Below are 21,275 nucleotides of genomic sequence, written 5' to 3' on the forward strand. Positions count from 1 at the left end.
AAAAGCCCGATTGGTCTTATTATCAGGGGATGTCTTATTTTGGGAGAAACAGGGTACCAAGTGAGTAATAGACTGTTTTTCACTAGGTATGTTCTAGCAGAGGCTAAATAGTTACCTGCCAAGATGTTTTAATTTAGATTCTTAGTACTAACACTCCATAGGATTCCAATCTGTAATTCTAAAATAGAAAGCTGGGTTTTCTGTTTTAATATGTAAGAAAGTTTGCTATCTTAATCTGAATTATACCCAACTCTGGAACTTGTTGAACTAGTATTTAGATAATATACACTTTATTTTTGGCTTAGTATATTATGCAAATAACCAAGGCTAAATAAATCATGACTTTGCATATTCAGTTAACCAAGTTAAATATGCTTCTATTACTCCAAAGTTTAACTTTGCATGAGCCTTCTGTTATTACCAGTATTAGATCATACAAAAAAAAAAAAACCCTGAATCACACTATGATTATAGCAAAATGGCAGGTTTATTTTCTCATAACTTATAAAATATAAGTACAAAAGAAAAAAAGTCAATGAGAATACATTTGCCTACTGTGAAGGTTTGGAACTAATCACATTGTTCATAATAAAGACAAGGGAACCTTTTAATCAGAGGCAGCAAACAGATTAAGGGAATATTTGCAAAAATAAACTGCAGTACTGCTACTTGAAAGTTCTCAGCCAAACCAATTTGGCACTTCATATATTCCTCAAAAAAACTGTAACCAACTCCTGAAAGTGCAGTATGCAGACCCGAGAGGATAAGTAGAAGCCTGATAGTTATGTAGTGATAAAGACTCCACAGAAGAATAGTATTGTGGATTAAATCATCATATAAAGTTAATATCCAGACTATAAAAAAATGAGAAGAAAACTTGCTTCAGGATACTGATTGAGATCTCTTTAACATTCCAGCAGCTCCATATAATTTAGAAGTAGCTCTCAACTGCGGGCATGAGCAAACTCTTTCCGTAACCATACAGAGTCTTGATAGAAACGTGGGTCTCCCAGATGAACAGCTGTTCTCTTGTAGAAATAGTAATATAGCACAGCCACTGCAATAAAAAAAGGATTGTGTTATCAAAGTCCACAATTCCCCCCTTCCCTTTTTTGTGTGTCTTCAAGTCATTCTTGATTCCTGATGACTCTATGGAAAAGTCCATGTAATTTTCTGGGAATCATTTTTCAGAAGTGATTTGTCACTATGTTCTTCCTAGGGCTGAGAGTGAGTGACTGGTTCAGACTTACCCAGATGGCTTTATACCTAAAGCAGGACTAGAACTCACAGTCTCCTGGTGTTTTACTTCAGTGCCTTTAACTAGTATACCAAACTGGCTTTCCAGCTTCCTCCAGTCAAGAAAATGTCACCATTGCTCCGGAGGGGATTTCTAGTTTGGAAGAATATTCCAAAACCCCCTACAAGTATTTACTAGCAAATCTGTGAAAGTGCAGATGGTTTGCATGCAAAAGCCAGCATATTCATAGAAGGCTTGGAAAAGCTTGCCTGAAAACTGAAAGAATCATTGGCTGGTGACTATGCATATATCTAATGTCTGACATACGGTAGATATCTGACACAATTCCTACATTTTTCATATGCTGTCCCATTTATTTATATAGAAAAAATGCTGACTATACCATCTTCATTAAAAAGTTCAAAAGTCATGACACAAAAGGAAATGATACAACTTAATTCTTACCTAATCTCTGGAAAACAAACAGAGTCTGCATCCCATTAGTCCATACAAAGATGTTTGAATTTTCCCAGCGGTAGTTCTATTTAAAAAAAGAAAAGCATAAAAAGCATAAAGCATCTTATATCCAATCTTTCCATAATTGGAAAGTAGCATAAGGTTTTCCTCTTGAGATGTCAGTAGAGTTTACAATCAAATTAATTAAACATTCTACATGCAGAATTAAACCATTAATTAAACAAATTAAACATACAGTATAGTTCAATGTATACTTAATCCCCATGTATTGCTTTGTCTTCAAACACTTCTCATGCTAACTGTTCAAATTTCTACTGTTTGGCCAAAGACAGAATCAAGAGTTACCAAAACATATACCCATAATAAGTCCCAGTAAAATAGCATCTGCTTTAAGTAATCATGCACTCGTTTACACACTGATCTATTCTCGTTTGATTGTAACAGTTTTGCATGTTTATATATAAACATGCAATTAGGATTTAATTTGATTTTACCCAGCAATTTTATTTATCTTTTAATATTGATTCCCAATACCATTTTTCCAGCTGGACATTAGTTAACTAACTGACAGATAGTTCTAATGATTTTTTTCAAATCTTGGAAAATCTATAGCTAAAACTTAACATTCACTTAATATCAGTTTCCCCAACTATTCCCTACTCCATGCATTAAGTTTCATAAAAGAGGAATTAATTTTTTAATTAGTTATACAGGAATGAATAAAAATGGGATAAAGATTTTTTCCCCATTAATTTATTTTGATGGACTAATTTGGTCTGACACGTAGACTTCAAATCCTAGATTGCCATCCTCTGTCTTAGGCTTTAACATGTCTGCAATTCTTGCTCAGCGAGGTCTATTTCGTAGGATAAGATCCTTTCTCTTAAATTGATACACATGTCCAACTAACAATATGAATTGAAACAACTAACTTTGATAATGTTGCATTAATGTTCCACTCAAGATAATTTTGTTAAGTGCCCATTGTAGCAATAGTCATACAGATTTCCCTCCAAGGAAAACATCTTTCAGCTGCCTCGATTTCAAGAAACTGGATTGCTTGGAGATAGTAATACCTGGCCAAGTAATTTTCCCGGTCCCTCTGGAAGATCAGGAATGTAGATACCTGTACAGTTTATAGCCAATTTAATCCTTATTCCTAAGAAAAAGCCATTAAAAAAGCAAGAAAATGGGATGCCAAAAGATCCCATTTAAATTGAGAGAAGGAAAATGAAATCTTGTAAGGCTATTTCAAGCCATATCATCTCAACAGCTCTGAACAAAAGCCAATTTAAGAGGCCAGCAACAACATTCAAGATTTTTAAAGAGAACTGGAGAAGCTTTGCCAGCAAGCAAGAATTGCAGCAGTCCAATAATTGATGTAAATATTGCTGTGATGTAGCAGCTATAGTTCAACCCCATCCATGAAATGACTTTGAAGAAATCTCAGTCTAATCTACAAATAGAACAGAAAAGGCTCTGAGTTTCTAAACTTAGAGAAAAGACTAGACATATTTGCAACAAATACATAAATCAATTTCTTGCTCTATAACATCTCAACTTTTTTCTAGAACTTCTGTAAAATACAACAGGTCTTCACTTTTTCAATTAAAATATATGCAAATATAAAATGCAAAGCCAGAAAGTAAAGTATATTACATTATTCTCTTTAATTCATAAATACCTGAATCAACTGGAAAATTGTGTACCTGTATTGCTCCTTCCTCTGAGAAGCCCTAGAACTCATGTTTCCACTTTAGTTATAATCAAATACAACAAATAACTAAAACCACCCCTTCCTTCAAATCTGTTTTAAGGATTAAGCATTCAGATACCATATGGGAAGTGTGTGAGTGCTGGAGAGAAGCCCAGGAACATAGAAAGGTTAATCGGATCATCAGATTTATAAAGCACGTCAGACTTATTCTAGCTACCAACAATAAATCCCATAAAATCCTCTTAAAATCCTGACTAAGCAAGGTTTGGGCCCAAACAGTCTAAGCAACTGAACCTAGACTGCTCTTCAAGTGGGACAGCTTTATCAAACTCAATGAAAAATATTAGTTTCAATATAGTTTGATTGATAAAAATCAATCAAATAAAAGATGCAGAATAAAAGGCTGAAAATAGGAGATGACAAGACACAGATCTGGGCTTTGATATCTCATAAGACATACTTCATTAAAAACTAGACATATTTTTGGGCCATCTATATATTCTGTACTTACAATTAATGTGTACTTTATAATGTTTATAAAGTAAAATAATGTCCCTGATGTGATTGGCCACACCCTTTAACAATTTCAATAATAGTTACAGAAAAGATACAATTGCTGTTGAGTATTTATATATTAAAGTCATCTCATGGGTTAGTTGTGCAGTTATTATTATTATTTTATCCTACCTTATAAATATATGTGACTCAAGGAAGTCAATGCTGCTATATTCCAGTCTATTTTCCTAACTTTTTTACTAAGATTTTTGATTACTAATACAAACTAAACTTAGAGAAAGAGAAAATATAAAAAGTGCAAGAAAAAAGGAAGAAAAAATAAAGAAAACGAACAGTAAAGAAATAGAAAGAAATATATAAAGAAGTGACTGCTAACCTACATCAAACAAGTATAAACAAATTTAGTAACTCTTCACTGCTTACAAGATATCTCTTCATTATATAGTCTATTCATTATATATAAGCAAATCTTTAAAACATCAACTTTTTCAATCCTGGAGTCAGCAAAAGCTCATAAAGGATTGCCAGAACGTTAAAAAAAAGGTTTTATTTTTAAGCTTGATCAAATAAACTATACTCCTTCCTTTTTCTTCTAATAGTTCTAATGTTTACGCCAATCAAATATTGTTGAGGGATTTCTCTTCAATTCTTCATCACATAACAGTTTTCTAACAAGCCTCCTTTATAGATCCAATAAGAAAATATTTTACAGATTATTTTCTTGGTTGATTATTTATATTTCCTTTTAGTTTTAAAAATGTCAGCCAGTTTCTTTTGTATATCCAATAAAGTGTCCTTTTGCAAATAATTCTTTTGGCCTGTTATTTGTAGTTCCACTTTTGGTACTTTCTCTGTCTTGTCAAATAAAATCTGTTCCACACCTGTCATTGCTTCATTAACATCTTTTAGACATAGTTTATCCATAGAAGCAGACATCATTACTTACAATATTGTTATTATACTTACTAACTTCAGGATCCAATCTTTAAAGAACTTCTTTAATGTTTCCAATGTTATGTTTTTTATCATTCTGTAAATCTGAGTACTTACAGTTTTGTATTTTTTTTCATGTACTTAAAATAGTTAGTCCCCTCTAACATCCAGTTTCTAAAATCATCACTTATATTTTGTTATGACTTGCAATTACCAGGATAATCAAAATAAATCTATTACCCATGAGAAGTTGTTTACTTGGTATAGCTAATTCCAAAATCTTATAGCAAAGTCAGTATTCGAAATTTATTTATAACTTTGTTAATCAAAATCTTATTTAGCTTTTTGCTGTTTATTTCAAATTCTTTAATTTCTTAACTTTTTAATTAATGTTCCTTTTGTTCAGAGTTGAAGATAAATTCACCCAATGATTTTCCATACTTGTTATTCCAAAGGTCTTTAATAGCTTTAAGATAATTAATAGGTGATTTCCAAAAGAGATTAGAAAGTGAGACTTGGAAACTTAGTGTCCTTTATAAGGTTCCAATGCAGTTGCAAGCCAGGTGGCTGATCCCCTCTTCTTTCAACGTTCATGGAAAACCACTATCCTGTGATCTTGTTTGGAGCATAGTGGATGACCTCCCATGCACTCCTTATATGAAGAAATTCAAACGGATTGGTCTACTCACTGGTTCCTTGACAGCTGCAGACCTCAGCTCCACTTTTGCAAAGATGTCTTAAGTTCACCATACCTCCCCCAGAGGTCCCCCATAATGACAACCCTGTGAGGTGGCTTGGGCTGAGAGAATGACTGGCCCAAAGCGAGCTGGCTTTCATGCCTAAGGCAGGCCTAGAAACGTGCAATCTCTTGCTTTTTAGGTCAGCACATTATCCGCTATACCAAATAAGTCCACAGGTTTCTGTAATGGTAAATGAAATTGTTACATTGTTATTAAGATTTGTTACATCTTAATAAGGGTCATTAGAGAGCCACAATACAAGTAGCAGCATAGATTCTTCCTCAACTCAAATAAATATAGACTGACTTTAGGAGTACAGAACCTTTATTTTTTTTTATTAGAATGCTCTATTTGTTGTACATGTTTTATGTCCAACAATACTGCCTAGAAAAATCAACATTTATGAAGACTGCAAGGGAGAAACTCACTTAGAGGATGCAGTATATCAATAAGAGTATTTGATGTTCCAATTTACTAAACATAATATTGGAACATTGACAATCTGTAATAGGGCATTTATGGACACAATATGCAACCACTGCTAGGTCTCTCAATCAATTGCCTTAGATAGCACATATTTTAAGGATCACAGAAATCACCAACATAAATACCTATGGCAAGTGAGAGACATTCCCCATTATAAATTGTACCCATTAAGAATAAACGTTCTATTTATTTGAAATTACTAGAAAATACTTGACCAATGCATGTGTATGAACCTATGTGAGATGAAATTGAAAGACTGAACTGTAAAAAAAAAAAGCATCTTAAATAGAAATTTACTATGGAAAATCAGTTGAAAGTCCTCTTGGGTCTAACTAAATATGTCAACTGAGTCAATAGTAATAAAATGGTAGATTTGTCCATGTTTGTCTAAAATGCACATGGCGTCACGCAAGCATAGAGTGGCTAGTTTAAGGTTCAGTGTGTTTTGGAAACCTAGCCACCTGGATTAATTCAGGAAAGCATGGATTAGTATATGGTGTAAAAAAAGGCAGTAAAATTTCTTCTAACTTAAAACTTTACATTTTTAAAAAATATAAGGAAAATTCCTGGATTAGCTAAATTTAACTATTTGTATCTTAACATATCTTAGTCACACACATGCCACATCAGACTTCATGTCACTGATCAACTGAAGAGAGGATACTAACCTAACACTTGCTATAGAACAAAAACAATAACATGACTAGTAACACATAGTTCCTGCTGATCCACAAAGGAAAGGATAACCTAATACAGTAATCAAATCATATAATTAATTATTTAAACTTGAAAATTCTCTAATCCAATTTACAATTAGTTTCTATTCCACAAATTATGCATACCCGGATTATGTACAGAAGTGGTAACTGGCATGCACTAAGTTCTCAGCAGTATTTTGAAAAGGATTTCAGATATTTCATATTTTTATCCATTGCACTGTATTTTATAGTATCCAATTCAGTGGTGAAATCCAGCAGGTTCTGACAGGTTCTAGAGAAACGGTAGCGGAAATTTTGAGTAGTTCGGAGAACCGGCAAATGCCATCTCTGGCGCTGGCCCCAGAGTGGGGTGGGAATGGAGATTTTGCAGTATACTTCCCCTGAAGTGGGGTGGGAAAGGAGATGTTGCAGTATCCTTCCCCTGCCACGCCCACCAAGCCACACCACACCCAAGCCACGCCCACAGAACTGGTAGTAAAAAAATTTGAATTTCACCACTGATGCAATTCATTTTTTTTCTACTTTTAAATTTACTAAGTTAGTCACAAATGGAAAACATATATTACCTTTAACAGGCTCATATGGAAAATCACATTCTTCTACCCACCTTCATTCTTGCCAGCATTCCTCCAATAAAATTATTATTATAGGTTTAATGCAAAGAAAACACAACAACCTATCGGTGTGTATTGAACAGATGCATACTGAACAGATGTGTATTGAATTCAATGAAGGGAAAATAAACTACTCACACACAATGGATTTCAATATAAATTTTATCTAATTCCAATATTCAAGATAATATTTTATCTTTAAGAACCAAACATAATCATTTCTTACCATGACCCATATGTGAAAAGATATGCTCAAAGCAAGGTATGCTGCTGACAGGACAATAGTTCCTTTAAATTTGTGAAACAGAAGATTGACCAGGCCGGCTTGAAAAACAAAAGTGTTGAAGAACATGAGAAAGATGATGATGACATTGAAGAGGATGGTAATATCTTGAATGCTGTAGGGAAAAAGACTTTTTTAAAATGAAACAGAGATTGAACGTAGCCGCATACATCCTACAAAAATGGGCTTGCTTTTTACAAGTAGAGAATATAGCAACAGGGCTGCTGAAATCTCTTTTGCCTATTTTTCCACTGGGATATTACTGTTTCATTAATAACAAGAAAAGGAGATCCCAAAGCTCGTTTAAAAGACTGCCATGGAAATAAGAGTCATATTGAGCTCCCTGCTTGCCATCACTTCCATTTTTCTCTGCTACTCCCTAAGCACGGTGATCTGAATAATACATCATGCATATAGCAACATTTATACATTGTTCAAACCAGCACAGGTTACCAGTAATCTATTCAATTCGATATTAGATTTTTAAAATATTTTATTTTATTACTTCACAGCAATCAACTATTGTCTGGCTTTCTCTGTTTTCCTGAATGAAAGTAACCCAGGAAGAGCAGAAACTAAAAATACAATTCTATGAATGTTTACCCCAAAGTACATTCTAATCTACCCAGGATACATTGTTCTTTGATAAGTGGTTTGGGGGAGGGGCTCTGAATTAGTCTTGATTTCTGGCAAATGGGCAACTGGACAAGTTGTTGCAGTTTTCTGTGCAATATTTTTAAAGTCGGCTTGCCTCCTTCCCAGGAACAGTAGAAAGTCACCAGCTCCAAATCACCGCTTGACTGCTTAAGGTGGGACTAGAACTCAGTCACCTAGTTTCCAGCCTGGTGGCTTTGGCCACTATACCAAACTGGCTGTCAAGTATTTTGTTTCCTAGCATAAAATTGCAGGCCTATGCATATGGGATCAAATGGCTTGTTTTTATGGCTTGTTTTTTTTAATTTATTGTATACCACCTAGAGTCATATTTGTGAGATGGGCGGCCATATAAATATGATTCATTAATTAAAAAGTCTGGTACAGACTGAAACATTTCTTTATGAACATCTCATAGAGAATCTTATAAAAATATCTACAGTTCCCTTCATGGACCATTTTGGTCTTGATAAAGAGTTTTAAAAGCTACAGAACCCTCTTTGGCTGCTTTCACTTTGCTGCTGTTATTATGACAAAACCAAGTAATTCTGAAAAGAATATGTACTGAGAAGCATATGCAAGTCTTTACTACTCACATGAAAAGCACAAGCTGGATGACAGGAGCCATGCGAAGCAATTCTGAGAAGGAGTTGACAAAGAGATCATAGGACAAGAGGAGGAATTGCAAAGACAGCACCAGGCTGTAATTGCTGGTCTGGAGCATCTTTCTTCCCTAAGATGCTGAGATCTCAGCGTCTGCATTCCAGGCAGCAGAACCAGCTTATACTCATGTTACAAAAGAGGCGAGCTTCTTCCTCACGAAAGAGGCGAACTTCTTCCTCGAGACAGATTTGCTGGGATGGAAAAGTAAAGGGAAAGAAAAGTAACAATGAAAGCTAGAGACAGACATCTTATTAACTGCTGCGATGGTAGATGCATATAGTTTAGGTCAGATCCGAATACTGAAAAATGATCAAGCACTATTCCTTGAAGAAGGGGGAAAAAAATCTCTTACTAAATCAAAGAAAATCCCCCCCTTTTTTTTCCTTTTCTTTTGTGCCTTCGAATCATTGTTGACTTTTGGTGATTGCCTGGACTAATCCCTGCAGGATTTTTTTGGGCAAAGTTTTTCCGAGGTTGGTCCCCCTTGCCTGCTTTTAGGGTCGAGGGGGACTGACCTAAAGTAGCGCCGCTAAGCGAGGACTAAAACTCACAGGTCTCCCGGTTTCTAGCCTGGTATCTTTAATAGCTACAGCAAATTGGCTCTTTCTTTTTTTTTTAATTGCCAACAGAATGTTTATACTTGGTACGGAACAGAATACTGCATTACTTTTGAAACCGAAAACATGGCCTATAATCAACCCGCATTTCTAGACTTGGGACAGGAGACTACGGGGGTTTGGGGGGGGAGGCAGCTGACGATCTCCTCCGCTTACGTGGGAAAGGGGGAAACGCCCACTTCTAAGATAGAGGACTTCACTAAATGCAGGACTTACCTGTGCTCCAACAAGCCCCTTTCAACCGGAGGCTACGAGATCTCTCACAGGAGTCGAGTTTACACCTTCTCGGGAATCGAATACAGCTCCGCGTTGTGTTAAGACACGAGAAACCGGAGGAAGCGCAGTCGCTGCGCCGCGGGGCAGCCCCCGACGAGGAGCAAACGATGCAGGACAGTTACTTTGCGCCGCCACACTCGGTCCCCATGGCGATAGCGCAGCGGCTCGGAGGAGGCGCCGAAGCCAGCAGGCCCGGAAGTGCAGCCAGGGCCGCAGAGATCATAGATGCCTTAGAGGCCGAGGAGTAACTTCGGGATGGTTGAGCGCTTCCCGACCAAACAAACAAACCATCGCCTTGATCCTCAAGCAGCCTAAAGAGCGGGGTGTGTGTGTGTGTGTGTGTGTGTGCTACGGCGTGGCACGAACTTCCCGCTTTTTCTCCATCATTAAGCAAAACAATGAGCTCTGTGGAATAGGAATTTCATTTAGCCTTCCCATTGAATGTTAGCTTTGTTTATGTACCATCAAGTCATTTTCGACGCCTACCGCTATTATATAGGTTTTCTCCACGAGGACAGTGAAAATAATATTTGGCCAGTGCAAATCGTCTTCCATCTTTTATCTTTGTTTATGTTTTGTTGATGTTATTGTTATTTCAATACAGCAACAATGCCGTCCACAGCGGTTGGAAATTCGGAGGATGCACAAATTTAATAACAACAATAATGCAATCGTCTAAATGTAATCCATTTCTAATATTAAAGACCGGTACTATCTTTTCCGACTAACAAAATTTTATTAAAAGGCTTTTGTGAAGCGCAGCTCACTTTATCGGATTATCATATAACCCAAAAGAAACCAACCACATTATATCTTCTGTAATGTGGAAGCTCAGCTTCTGGACTTAACGCACATAATGAGGCAGCTAATAATTCATGCTAGGTACCTTAATCTTTCGATTAGTGTTTGAAAAACATTTCCATCGATTTATCTACTTGTTTGCATTAACATGCGGTGCATTAGCATGGCAGGCAATTAGCAAGGCAGCGTAAAATTTGTTCATCCCAGAAAAAAGATTTGCTCCAAGCCGCACGTGTGGATAAGAAAACTACATTTCCCAGACATCCAGAGAAGTCGGAAATCTTCATTGGGCGGAGTTTCCACTCAAGGGCGAACAGAGGGGCTTAAATTCTTCGTCCGCAATGAGCGGCGAAGGCCCTATTGAAGGGGCTGTTGAGGACTGGAACTACTTTTCCCGACTCTCTCTGCGACTTAGGCGGAAGCGAGGTATGAGAGTGGTCTGCGTTTTCGTTGTAATAGGACTGAGGAAGGGAGTTATAATATTCTTTAATACCGGCAATCATTGTGACTGTCAGTCACCCACACGCTCATTCTTGTAAAGGAGCATAGCATGTTCTCCTACTGATATTTTGTTCAAGATTTTGTTGCTGCTGCATATCGGTCTTCCTGTGGTTTTCATTGGCGAATCGACAAAGTTCCTTTATTTTCCCCAGGAGAGTGCCGCACGCTTGCTAGTTCTTGGATCTGGTTTTGCACGCTCGGCTTCTTTAGAAACCATTAATACAATTGATAATAATCTGTATGTTCTTGTGTGGGTAATTAGTCTGACTTTTACCAACACAATGTTCATGAGGCCAGTTAATCTCAAAAACGGCTATGCATTTTTCTCAAAATGTAGCAGGGCGATGCATTTTATTGTTTAACTCATTAAGATTGGTATTTATCCCTCGAGCAATACAGAGCAGGAACACCCTAAAATTTGTAGCCCTTTAATAATGCCCAGCTTTGAAATCTTAGCTTAGGGGTCATTCCATGTCAAGTGGTCTGGGGGTCCCTTGTTCGACCATCACGGATTTCGATGAAATTTTGTGCTAACATGCACACATGCCCCCAATGAACATTGGTAAAGTATTAAGTGTGCCGATGCAATACTTGCAGAGATATAGGGATTTGTATGACCCCCCCATACCACAGCCTTCTACAGTAGGATTCTGAGGCTCCAGCAACTTTGAGACATACTATCCGCTGCAATATTTTGTTGAGAGAAACAAAACTTGCCCATCTTGTACAACTTTTTGTGCTCTATTAAACAAAATAATAAAAACATTCTCGTGAGCGATCGCCATCTAGATAATTTAGAGCAAAGTTGGCCAAAAATAATGCAGCTTGAGAAAAGGTTAAAGTTTGGCTTTTTATATCTCTGGAAGGACAGGTATGATAAATGTGAAACTGTGCGTAATAACTTAGCAACACAAGGTTTTTGAATATAAAATTTCATTCTCCTACTGCTTTCTAATAGTTCACAAATTGAGTGTAAAGTTGACGGTTTTTTGTAAAAATGCCAAAAATAGGGTATTTTTCAGCCTGCTTTTACAAAAAAAGACCTGGAAGCTCTGTTGAATCATTCTCGTTAGAAAGAGCATGTTTCAAATCCCCTAAAAAAATAAGCTTGGTTTTTCATCGCTGGCATATAAAGCCCTAACAATAGGGACAAAGTTGAGGTCGTTGCTATGGCAACGTCACATGCATTATATTAGTTTTTCGTCTTGTTTGTTTTATATAGACATCATTACTATTATTATATTGCATTGGTCCATGGTGACATTGTCACTACCAGTTCAGTCACTTGAACCAGCAATCCCATCGCCATAGGGGGCATGTCTGACAGCTGTGCAATACCAGCCATGGGTGGGTTTCTTGGTTCAGGATCCCAAGCCTGTAGTTTGGTTTCTTCCTCGAGGTTCCAAAGTCTTGTGTGGGTATCCCAAGCCGACAATTGGGCAGATTATCCTAGGTTCCCAAGCCTAAAGTGGGTATCTTATATGGTTACCAAGCCAAAATCCGTACTGTTCATATGAACTGCCAAATTCCAACAATCACTTATTGAATTTACGCACCACGTTCTTTAGCGTCACTTCTGGAAATTGATACTGTCGACCTGATGATGTAACTGAAGGCGCTGGAAGGACGCAAATAAGATGTGGTTCTGGAACCCAACAAACATCTTGTCTTTCAGGCCAATAAAATGAATGAGCAAGGTAGACATAAAGGGAAAGGAAAAACAGGGAAGTTATCCCATTATCTGAAATGTCCCTATACCAGGTCTGCAGAACTCTTGGAAGTCAAAAGTGGTAGATTAATACTTTTAAAGTAACTGCAGGCCAGAAAGGAACAGCTGGCAGCACAGTGGCAATGATGCAACTAGCAATGTCTGTAAGGCCCGGAGGTACTTTGCAATGTGTCTTTTGGGGTGGAAGTTAATTGCAAAAGCTTTGTTTGGCAGCAGTGGATTGGCTGTTTTTCCATAAATACTGGCACAAAGCAGCTTGGTGGGCTGCAAATTGTGCAGGCCTGCTCCATGCTAATAACAAAACAGATGATCTGGATCATGAGGCAGAACGACAAGTGGTATAATAGGGATTACAGAAACGGTGGAACAGTGGAACATTGATCTTGATAAGCATACTTTGTTTTAGAGGAACAGGCAGTACAAGAATGGACATGGTATAGCGTTATATAGTCAAGAATTAACTTAATTAGTTGTAAATTAACTTTACATAGATCAATTGGATTGGTAACAACCTGAGCATGGACAGTATCTGGCAAGCTAGCAGAAAGGATAGCTTGCATGTCAACTGCAAACCAGTCAGAAGAGGTAGAGTCTTGCCTGTGAAATCAGATTAGCCGTGACCCTGCTGGTCTTCTGTAAGGCCTTAAAGACATGTTTGTGACACTAAGCTTGGGGTTCTGGATGTATGGCAACGCCTGTGCAATGATTGTGATGATTTGTTTGCTGGTTATTTTGATTTTTTTAACCATGGGTGTCAATTATGTATAGCAAGGGTGTCAAACTGGTGGCCTGCAGGCCAGATGCATCATGCGGAGGCCACTCCCACCTTGGCTCCGCAAAGGCAAAAAATATATGTCACATGACATCACGTGACACGATCGAGTTTGACACCTATGATGTAGAGCAATAACACTTAGATTTATACACCACTTCCCAGTGCTTTACAGCTCTCTCTATGCAGTTTACAGAGTCAACATATTGCCCCCAACAATCTGTGTCCTCATTTTATTGGCCTCAGAACGATGGAAGCCTGAGTCAACCTTGAGCCGGTCAGAATCGAACTCCTGGATTGAGCAGAGATTTAGCCCTGCAGTACTGCATTTTAACCACTGCGCCACCACCATGTATTAGTTTTGTTGAGATGGGTGGCCATATAAATTGAAATAAAGATTTATTGGTATTGGCAAATAACCAAACCTTAGGAAACCATGAAAGGGTTTTAGGGAGGGAGGTTTCAAATCCCCAAACATATATTGAAAGGCTGTCAAATGAAGAGAAGATAGAAGGAATATAAAAAAGTGTTTTTAGATATTGTCAGTCCTACAAGGTAGACCAGGCTGAGAAACCGATGCCATGTAGGTCATCACTACTTTTATTGTAGCAGTTATAGTAACAGAATCTTGCAAGTCTCTTTGTACTTACCCTATTCCTTCACTTTATCTTTGGATGAACTAGGGAAGGGCCTTTCTGAGAAGATTATTCATATTATTTTCTTTGTCCAGGCTCAAGCCCCTCTTATTGCCTTGGTAATCACTCTTCTTTCTCTTTTTCAAGGCCATTCTCTCTGGCCTCCACAGATATATAAAAAGATTTTATTCAGAAAATGGTTGACAAGTCTTGTACTGCCAAGAAACTAGAATCAGAAGTAATTAATTGAGTTGCAGCTTCATAGATTTTGTTTTAAAAAAACAGGAAAAATTTCTTGACAGTAAATCTATATAGCACTGAAGCATATGATGGTTCCCCCCCCACCCCAAAAAAAAAGTTGGACAGCCACCACTCACATTTGGTTTGTGTTTTTGTGTTTTGCAGATGGCTGGACTATAGGATTATTGTGGTTCCTTCCAATTCAATTAATCTATAATTCTATCAGGAGAAGAGAGGCAGTAAACATAAACCAGAATGTGTGTATTTATTTATTTATTTATTTATTTGATAATATTTATATGCCGCCCTTCTCCCGAAGGACTCGAGGCAGCTCACAGCAATAAAACAAAATAATAAATAATGCTAAAAATCCAATTAAAATCCCCAAATTAAAACTATAACTCCCAAAACAGATCAGAAGATTTGCTGGAAAAGCCATGTCTTCAGGTCACTGCGGAAAGAGCGGAGGTCAGGGGCCATCTGGAGCCCAGTGGGTAACTCATTCCAGAGGGTCGGTGCGGCCACAGAGAACCCGTAGGAGAACGTGTAGGAGCCGACCCAGATTAATTTGGCTGCATTAGAATTTTGCTACCTAAATTAATTGTCATACAAGGCACTCATAAATAGCTTTTATTCTGATTAAAGCTTTCAGGGTTATACTCTCTGACGTTGATGTAGATGCTAATGTATTTGGTTGGGTGTATGCATATATGTATAGATACTACAAACATTATAAATACAAATTTCAATATAACTCTCAATTTTTAGAAAAAGTATTGAAAAGTTGCCTGGCAATTTGAAGAAAGTACTAGGTTTAAAGAAAATACTCAAAAAGAGAAAGCACATCCATTTCCTTTCTCCATCTATAAAGGAACTTGTGTGTTGTGAAGAGTGAAGTTTCGGTCAGCATCATGAACTATTAATGGACATTTTCTGCTATTTATTCAGCCTCAACTTCTGCTTGAAAAGCAGAAGTGAAGTCATAACAGTTGCCTTTCTCAAGAAGCAGTGGTTCCAGGTGCAATATCTATAGAGGGCTTTTTCTCTTCTTTGTACAATAAACTCATCGGTTCCCCTATAAACTATATTTAGTGATATGAGTACATAGCATTTCTGGACTTAAAAAAGACAATAATCCTATCAATTAAACTGATGGTAATGACTGAGCTTTGTACATATTGCCACCCAGGTAGAATATGATCTGCTTGAATCAGCCCAGAGACATTGTAGAGCCTTTGTCTTCTGAACAATGAATTTTAACGGGTAAACGCATTAAAATATTTTCTCTAGCGCTTTCTCTCTAGCTCCTCCTCCTCGGGTGATAATGATAAAAATAGTAAAATTGAAGTGCATGTGCCGTACAGCAGAAAGCAATGCCATTTGGAGTTGGGTGAAGGCAATATTGGCTAAGAAGAATAGAAAGCTGGCGGAGATTTGGAATTTAATTTCTTATCAATAACCTGAACTGTTTGTTCAGTTTCTGGTATCTTAATTTATTTTCTCAGGTGTGCTTCTAGATAGCATTGAGATGCCTACAATTCCATTTCTACCATATTCAATCCTTATGGGAAATCTGGGCATCTTGTGTTTGGGACTTACGGTATATTGGAGTCAGCACATGCTTGGCGGCTTGGCCTGGGATGGTTCTCATAAGATGTTTAATTGGCACCCAGTTCTCATGGTGACAGGCATGGTGGTCTTATATGGTGCAGGTAAGTGAAAAAACACCAGTTTCTCTGTCCTTTCCCCCTCCTTTTGGTATGTATGTGTTGATAGTGCCAGAGCGCTTCAACTAGGTCTAATGATTTCCCCCCTTTTCCCCTGCAGCAGCACTAGTGTACCGTTTGCCCTTATCCCATATGGGTTCCAAGCTCCCTTGGAAGGTGCTGCATGCAACACTTGCTTTGATAGCATTTATCTCTGCCATTCTGGGATTGGAGGCTGTCTTCAAGTTTCACAATGTGCAGAAGATCCCCAACATGTATTCTCTACATAGCTGGCTTGGGCTCTCTGCTGTGCTATTTTTTTCATGCCAGGTAGGTAAGAACATATCAATGGATTGATTTATGTTAAAAGTATATATCCCACTAGTTTCCCAGAGAAGAGATGAAAGGCTGGAAACAAACAAGATCAGCAATATTTAGAGTAGCTCCCAAACTTTTATTTTTATTGTAACCTGCCTCCGATAGTTGATCTTCAGAAAGGATTAAGAAATCCTGCCTGAAACTCTGGAGACTCATTGCTAGTCAATGTAGATAGTAGTGGGTGAGAAAAATCAATGCTCTGGTTTATTATAAGACAGCTTCTAGGACTCTAAGGGATAGCCAGTTAGCCAGAGATGTGAATAGTTTTATCTTTTAATATGCAATCCAATACTGCTACGCTTTTTCTAAAGAAAGACTTGATAGTACTTTTATATATCTTTTTTTTTGAAAAAAAGTTATTTTTTATAATCAAACAAATAACATTTTCACTTGTATATTTAAACATTTATAAACCCAACCTTCCACCCCCCCTTCCCACCCCCCTCCCCGACTTCCCAGAAGAAAAACAGGGTATAAGTTTTATCAAACATACGCTAAAATATGCTAAGTTAATGCAAGACTATAACAGTACTTTTATATATCTTGTGTGTCCTCAGTTTCTTGTCACCAGAAATTAATTCTGTAAACAAAATTAAATATATAAAAATTCTATAAACTTTTCTCCTACTGGGCAAGTGGCCATCTCTTTTGAAATTAAACCAAAGAATTATGCATATGAATCATATATTACCTAAAAAACATGCAATGTGTTGCCTGCCGAACATGTATTGTGAGAGATGGAATCACATACAATAAACATACTTTCACAAATGTTGTGTCCATATGTGCTTGAAGATCTAAAATTATCATTTTTTTTAAATTAGAGATGAGAGGAAAAAAGAACCGCTGGCTACATTATCACACTTTGCTAATCATGTACAAGTAAATTTTTATAGGCTCAGGTACAATTCAGGTACTATAATGTAAGACTTCTAATTTATGTCTCTCCTTTCCAGTGGTTAATGGGATTTGTTTCTTTTTTGTGGCCTTGGACGCCCATCTGGTTCCGAGCCCTCTACAAACCTGTCCATGTTTTCTTTGGTTCCATCATCCTTGTTTTGGCTATTGCATCCTGCATCTCAGGCATTAATGAAAAGTTATTCATGAAATTGTGAGTAATGGAATTTAGTTATGGGTTGTTCGGGACATAGTGAAATGGGTCTTGTTCTTTTGTCTTTTGACTGTGAGGTAACAAGTAATCTCTATAAAAAGTTAATGATTTGGTTTATCAGTTTCAATCTAGAAAAAAGGAAAGAAAACTCAAGCTGATTTGGACTGAAATTGTTATGGATTTTGACAGTAATCAAAATACTTCTAAATATGAAGGGGACTTTCCTAAAGATTTATCAGGCACCCAGAATCCAGCTACAGGGATGCCGCTAGGAATGAGTTCCCTGTGGCAAGTATTTTTCTTGAAATATCTACATCAGTTTCCACCAATATTGCGCCTTCCATACTTAGATGTTGCAGAAAGGGGGGTTTAACACCTCTTGGTGAACCAGGGATCTGGAAAGCTGGTATAGAAATATTTGTATATTTAGTTTTTCCAACATAGCAAGTAAAGATGTGGAACAACTATGGAGATCTGTTGGAAACAAATACCATAAGCATGCCTAGGTTCTGTATTATGACGTCAATAGCAAATATTGGGAAGTCTGCAAGAGCAAAAAAGTTGGTAGATAAAGCCCCAGATGATCACAGAAGAACCCATGGCCCAAAAGATTTATTAATGTATTCCAAATATTCTCTTCTTTTTGGATTTTTGCAGAAATATGTGAATTGAACTAGTTTTCATTAAACACTTTGTTCGACTATCTTCTTAGAAAAAATTCAACAATACCATATTCCAAGCTTCCCCCAGAGGCTTGGTTTGCCAACGTTCTGGGAATGCTGATTTTGGTGTTTGGAGTGTTGGTGTTGTTGGGTCTTGCCATACCAGGATGGAAACGTCCGGATGTGAATTCACAAGACGTTAGACAGGTGAGAAATTATGCTATGATGAATTATAGAAAATGAATATGGTTTTTTATGTGCTATGAAAAGTATTTTTGAATGCTACATACACAGAACACACACACACACACACACACACACACACACGCACGCACACGCACACCCCTTATAGCAAAACTCAGATGCGACTACATTCCAAAGAACTGGGGCAGACACAGTGAAGGCTTTATTACAGGTCACCCATAAGGCAAAGGTAGACAAATCTTCTCAGACAATCTCAGTTGAATGGGGGTGGTGTTGGGAATCAAATAGAAAGAAGTGTTTTTTCAATGTGCTTCAACCTCTAAACCACATTGGGCCTTAAAAGTTGATACTCTGAACTTTCTATTTCACCCAAAAAGAAATACAAAACAGAATTGGGCAGGGATTGCAAACTCTTCTGGAGAGAATTCCATAGATAAGATATAAACCTGGTAAAGTGAGAATTAAATATTTAATTGATCAATCTTTATCCTATGGATCATCAATGTGTAAATGCTGCTTGGGTAAAAATTAGTTCTGGCAATCTAAAAATTTTAAAGACTAATAGCTGCATAATTTTCATTTTATTCTGCTAATACATAAACAAAATGCTAAAATTATACCTATTAATCTTGTTCTGCCATATGCATTTAGCCACCATTCTGGCTAATTAGATAGTTATTGAGTCTAAATCTAAAGCATTTAATTCTCAAACCTGGACATTTAGTTCCCAAACCTGAATTTTCAAATAATCATTAAATTATTGAAACAAAACATTTGCAATGTATATTGTATATTTCAGGCAAAATTTAGGTTTAAATGGAATGGGCCAATTAAACAGATTGTCATCTTGAAAACTGAAAGGTGAATTAATTACACAACCACTGAAATAAGAATTTGTGACTCTGGATCAGGGTTGTCAAATTCATGGCCCACGGGCCGGATGCGTCACACACTGGCTATGCCCATACCCGGTTTAATGAAGGGGGAAAAAGTCCCAATACGTCATGTGACACCGCCTTGACACTGCGAGTTTGACACCCCTGCTCTAGATAATAATTAAAGAATAATTCCTACCATTATTTTTCAGTGTACATACTGGTTGAAGTTGTCAGAAATTTTAGCCTAGCAATACTTAACAACAATACCACTTATCAATCACTCATAGTTGAAGCCATTCATTTCTCAATACCTAGGCACAACTTTATTCGAGACTTAGGGCACAGGAACTTTCATTATACAGACTGTCTCTCTATTTTTCTGTAAAATGAGACAAATGACTTAAGATTTCATGGAATGCACTCTCAGAATTTTAACATGTGAATACTAATCTTAAAGATAACTTAAGCTACCACACCCCTTTCACCATAGGAAAATCATGTTTTATTGAATCCAACTTCTGATTTACTTCCTGTACAGCCTCTATTACAAGAAACCAGATGAAGAGCAGCTGCGCGGTGCTACCAGTAAGGGTTTCTTCATTGAAATTTGTAGCCTTGCTTGCTGCTGTTGTCATGAGTACAGCAGCTCACACCATGAACTGATTCAGTAAGAGGTTTTTCTGGAAACAGGCATCTGAATTTGTTCCTCTGGGTCTGATTTTTAAACTTGAAATGTTCGTACTATCAAGGATTGCTGGACATTCAATCACATTTGAACAAATCTGTTTGCTAAAGTGCCATAAAGTTCAGAGATTTTTGTGCTTTTCATTAGCCAATTAAAATCCTATAATCAATTAAAGAAAAGCTGCCTTTTTCTGATACTTGGGTGAAAGTATGTGCTACAATAGATACTTTGTGTGTAATCTCAGTGTTGCGTTATTTTCTAATTGCATATGATATAATTTTCTGTGTTTTTTTTATATGAATCTGTTCAGGGAAAAAAAATCATTTTGTGCAGTAATGCATCAGGTAGATAGCCGAATTGTTTGCCAGTTCACCTACAGAAGTTCTGTTTATATAACACATCAAGCCATAATTTAATGCTGGTTTACCAAATAAAAAAATGACTGGGTTCCCATAATATCTTAACACTTGGTTTATAAAACACATTGACTGGATTCATATGATTGGACAAATAAGCAAACCAAATGTGGCACAGTGCAATAGTTTTTGGTCTCGGGACCACTTTATTTTTTAAAAAATAATTGAAGACTCCAAAGAACTTTGGTTTATATGGATTATACCTATCAATATTTACTGTGTTAGAAATTGAAACTGAGAAATTTTAAGATATTTGACTTAGTGGATCCCTGACTATACTTGAAAAACTGCTGGTGTAATGTATTATGGAGATACAACTACCTTGCTACCTTTTTATGGTTTCTATTTACATGGAATGATAGGATATCAATGGATTTTCAAGCACTTTTTTCATTTGATTACTGGCTGTAATTAAGTATTCAGACATGCTAATTAAGTAAGATTTTTTTTTTAAAAAAGTATTTTTCCAAATGGTCAAAAACCGGAATTACATTTTTCCCACCCACAGTGTTCTTCTGTATTTGTGTCAGTCGAACATAATCTTACTTTTGTGTTAACAGTAGTGTGGCTATTAAAATTCACAGTTGACAAAACATAATCATTAGTTAGGCTCCTTTAAAATGCC

The 21,275-nt window shown here is 36.9% G+C and overlaps 2 protein-coding genes across 5 annotated transcripts; one reads left to right on the forward strand and one right to left on the reverse strand.

Moving 5' to 3' along the window:
• Positions 1-468: 468 nt before the first annotated feature.
• TMEM138 (transmembrane protein 138) lies at positions 469-10,094 on the reverse strand. Its single transcript, XM_034420216.3, has 5 exons — positions 9,873-10,094; positions 8,973-9,230; positions 7,666-7,837; positions 1,703-1,778; positions 469-1,057 (listed from the first exon to the last, which is right to left on the reverse strand). The coding sequence occupies exons 2-5, from the start codon at positions 9,098-9,100 to the stop codon at positions 945-947; spliced, it is 489 nt and encodes a 162-aa protein (XP_034276107.1). The 5' UTR covers positions 9,101-9,230; positions 9,873-10,094; the 3' UTR covers positions 469-944.
• On the forward strand, positions 9,834-20,413 carry CYB561A3 (cytochrome b561 family member A3). Of its 4 annotated transcripts, none has more exons than XM_087883428.1 (7): positions 9,834-11,159; positions 14,776-14,867; positions 16,116-16,322; positions 16,438-16,646; positions 17,651-17,805; positions 18,518-18,674; positions 20,088-20,413. In XM_087883428.1, the coding sequence occupies exons 3-7, from the start codon at positions 16,139-16,141 to the stop codon at positions 20,109-20,111; spliced, it is 729 nt and encodes a 242-aa protein (XP_087739554.1). In that variant the 5' UTR covers positions 9,834-11,159; positions 14,776-14,867; positions 16,116-16,138; the 3' UTR covers positions 20,112-20,413. The 4 variants fall into 4 exon arrangements, with proteins under 4 accessions (XP_087739554.1, XP_034276105.2, XP_087739560.1 ...); XM_087883430.1 differs by lacking the exon at positions 9,834-11,159 and adding an exon at positions 13,463-13,548; XM_034420214.3 differs by lacking the exon at positions 14,776-14,867 and having other exon boundaries at positions 10,369-11,159.
• Positions 20,414-21,275: the final 862 nt, after the last annotated feature.

Source organism: Pantherophis guttatus, chromosome 1 (assembly GCF_059756535.1).
Source record: "Pantherophis guttatus breed Tessera chromosome 1, ASM5975653v1, whole genome shotgun sequence".
NCBI lineage: Eukaryota > Metazoa > Chordata > Lepidosauria > Squamata > Colubridae > Pantherophis > Pantherophis guttatus.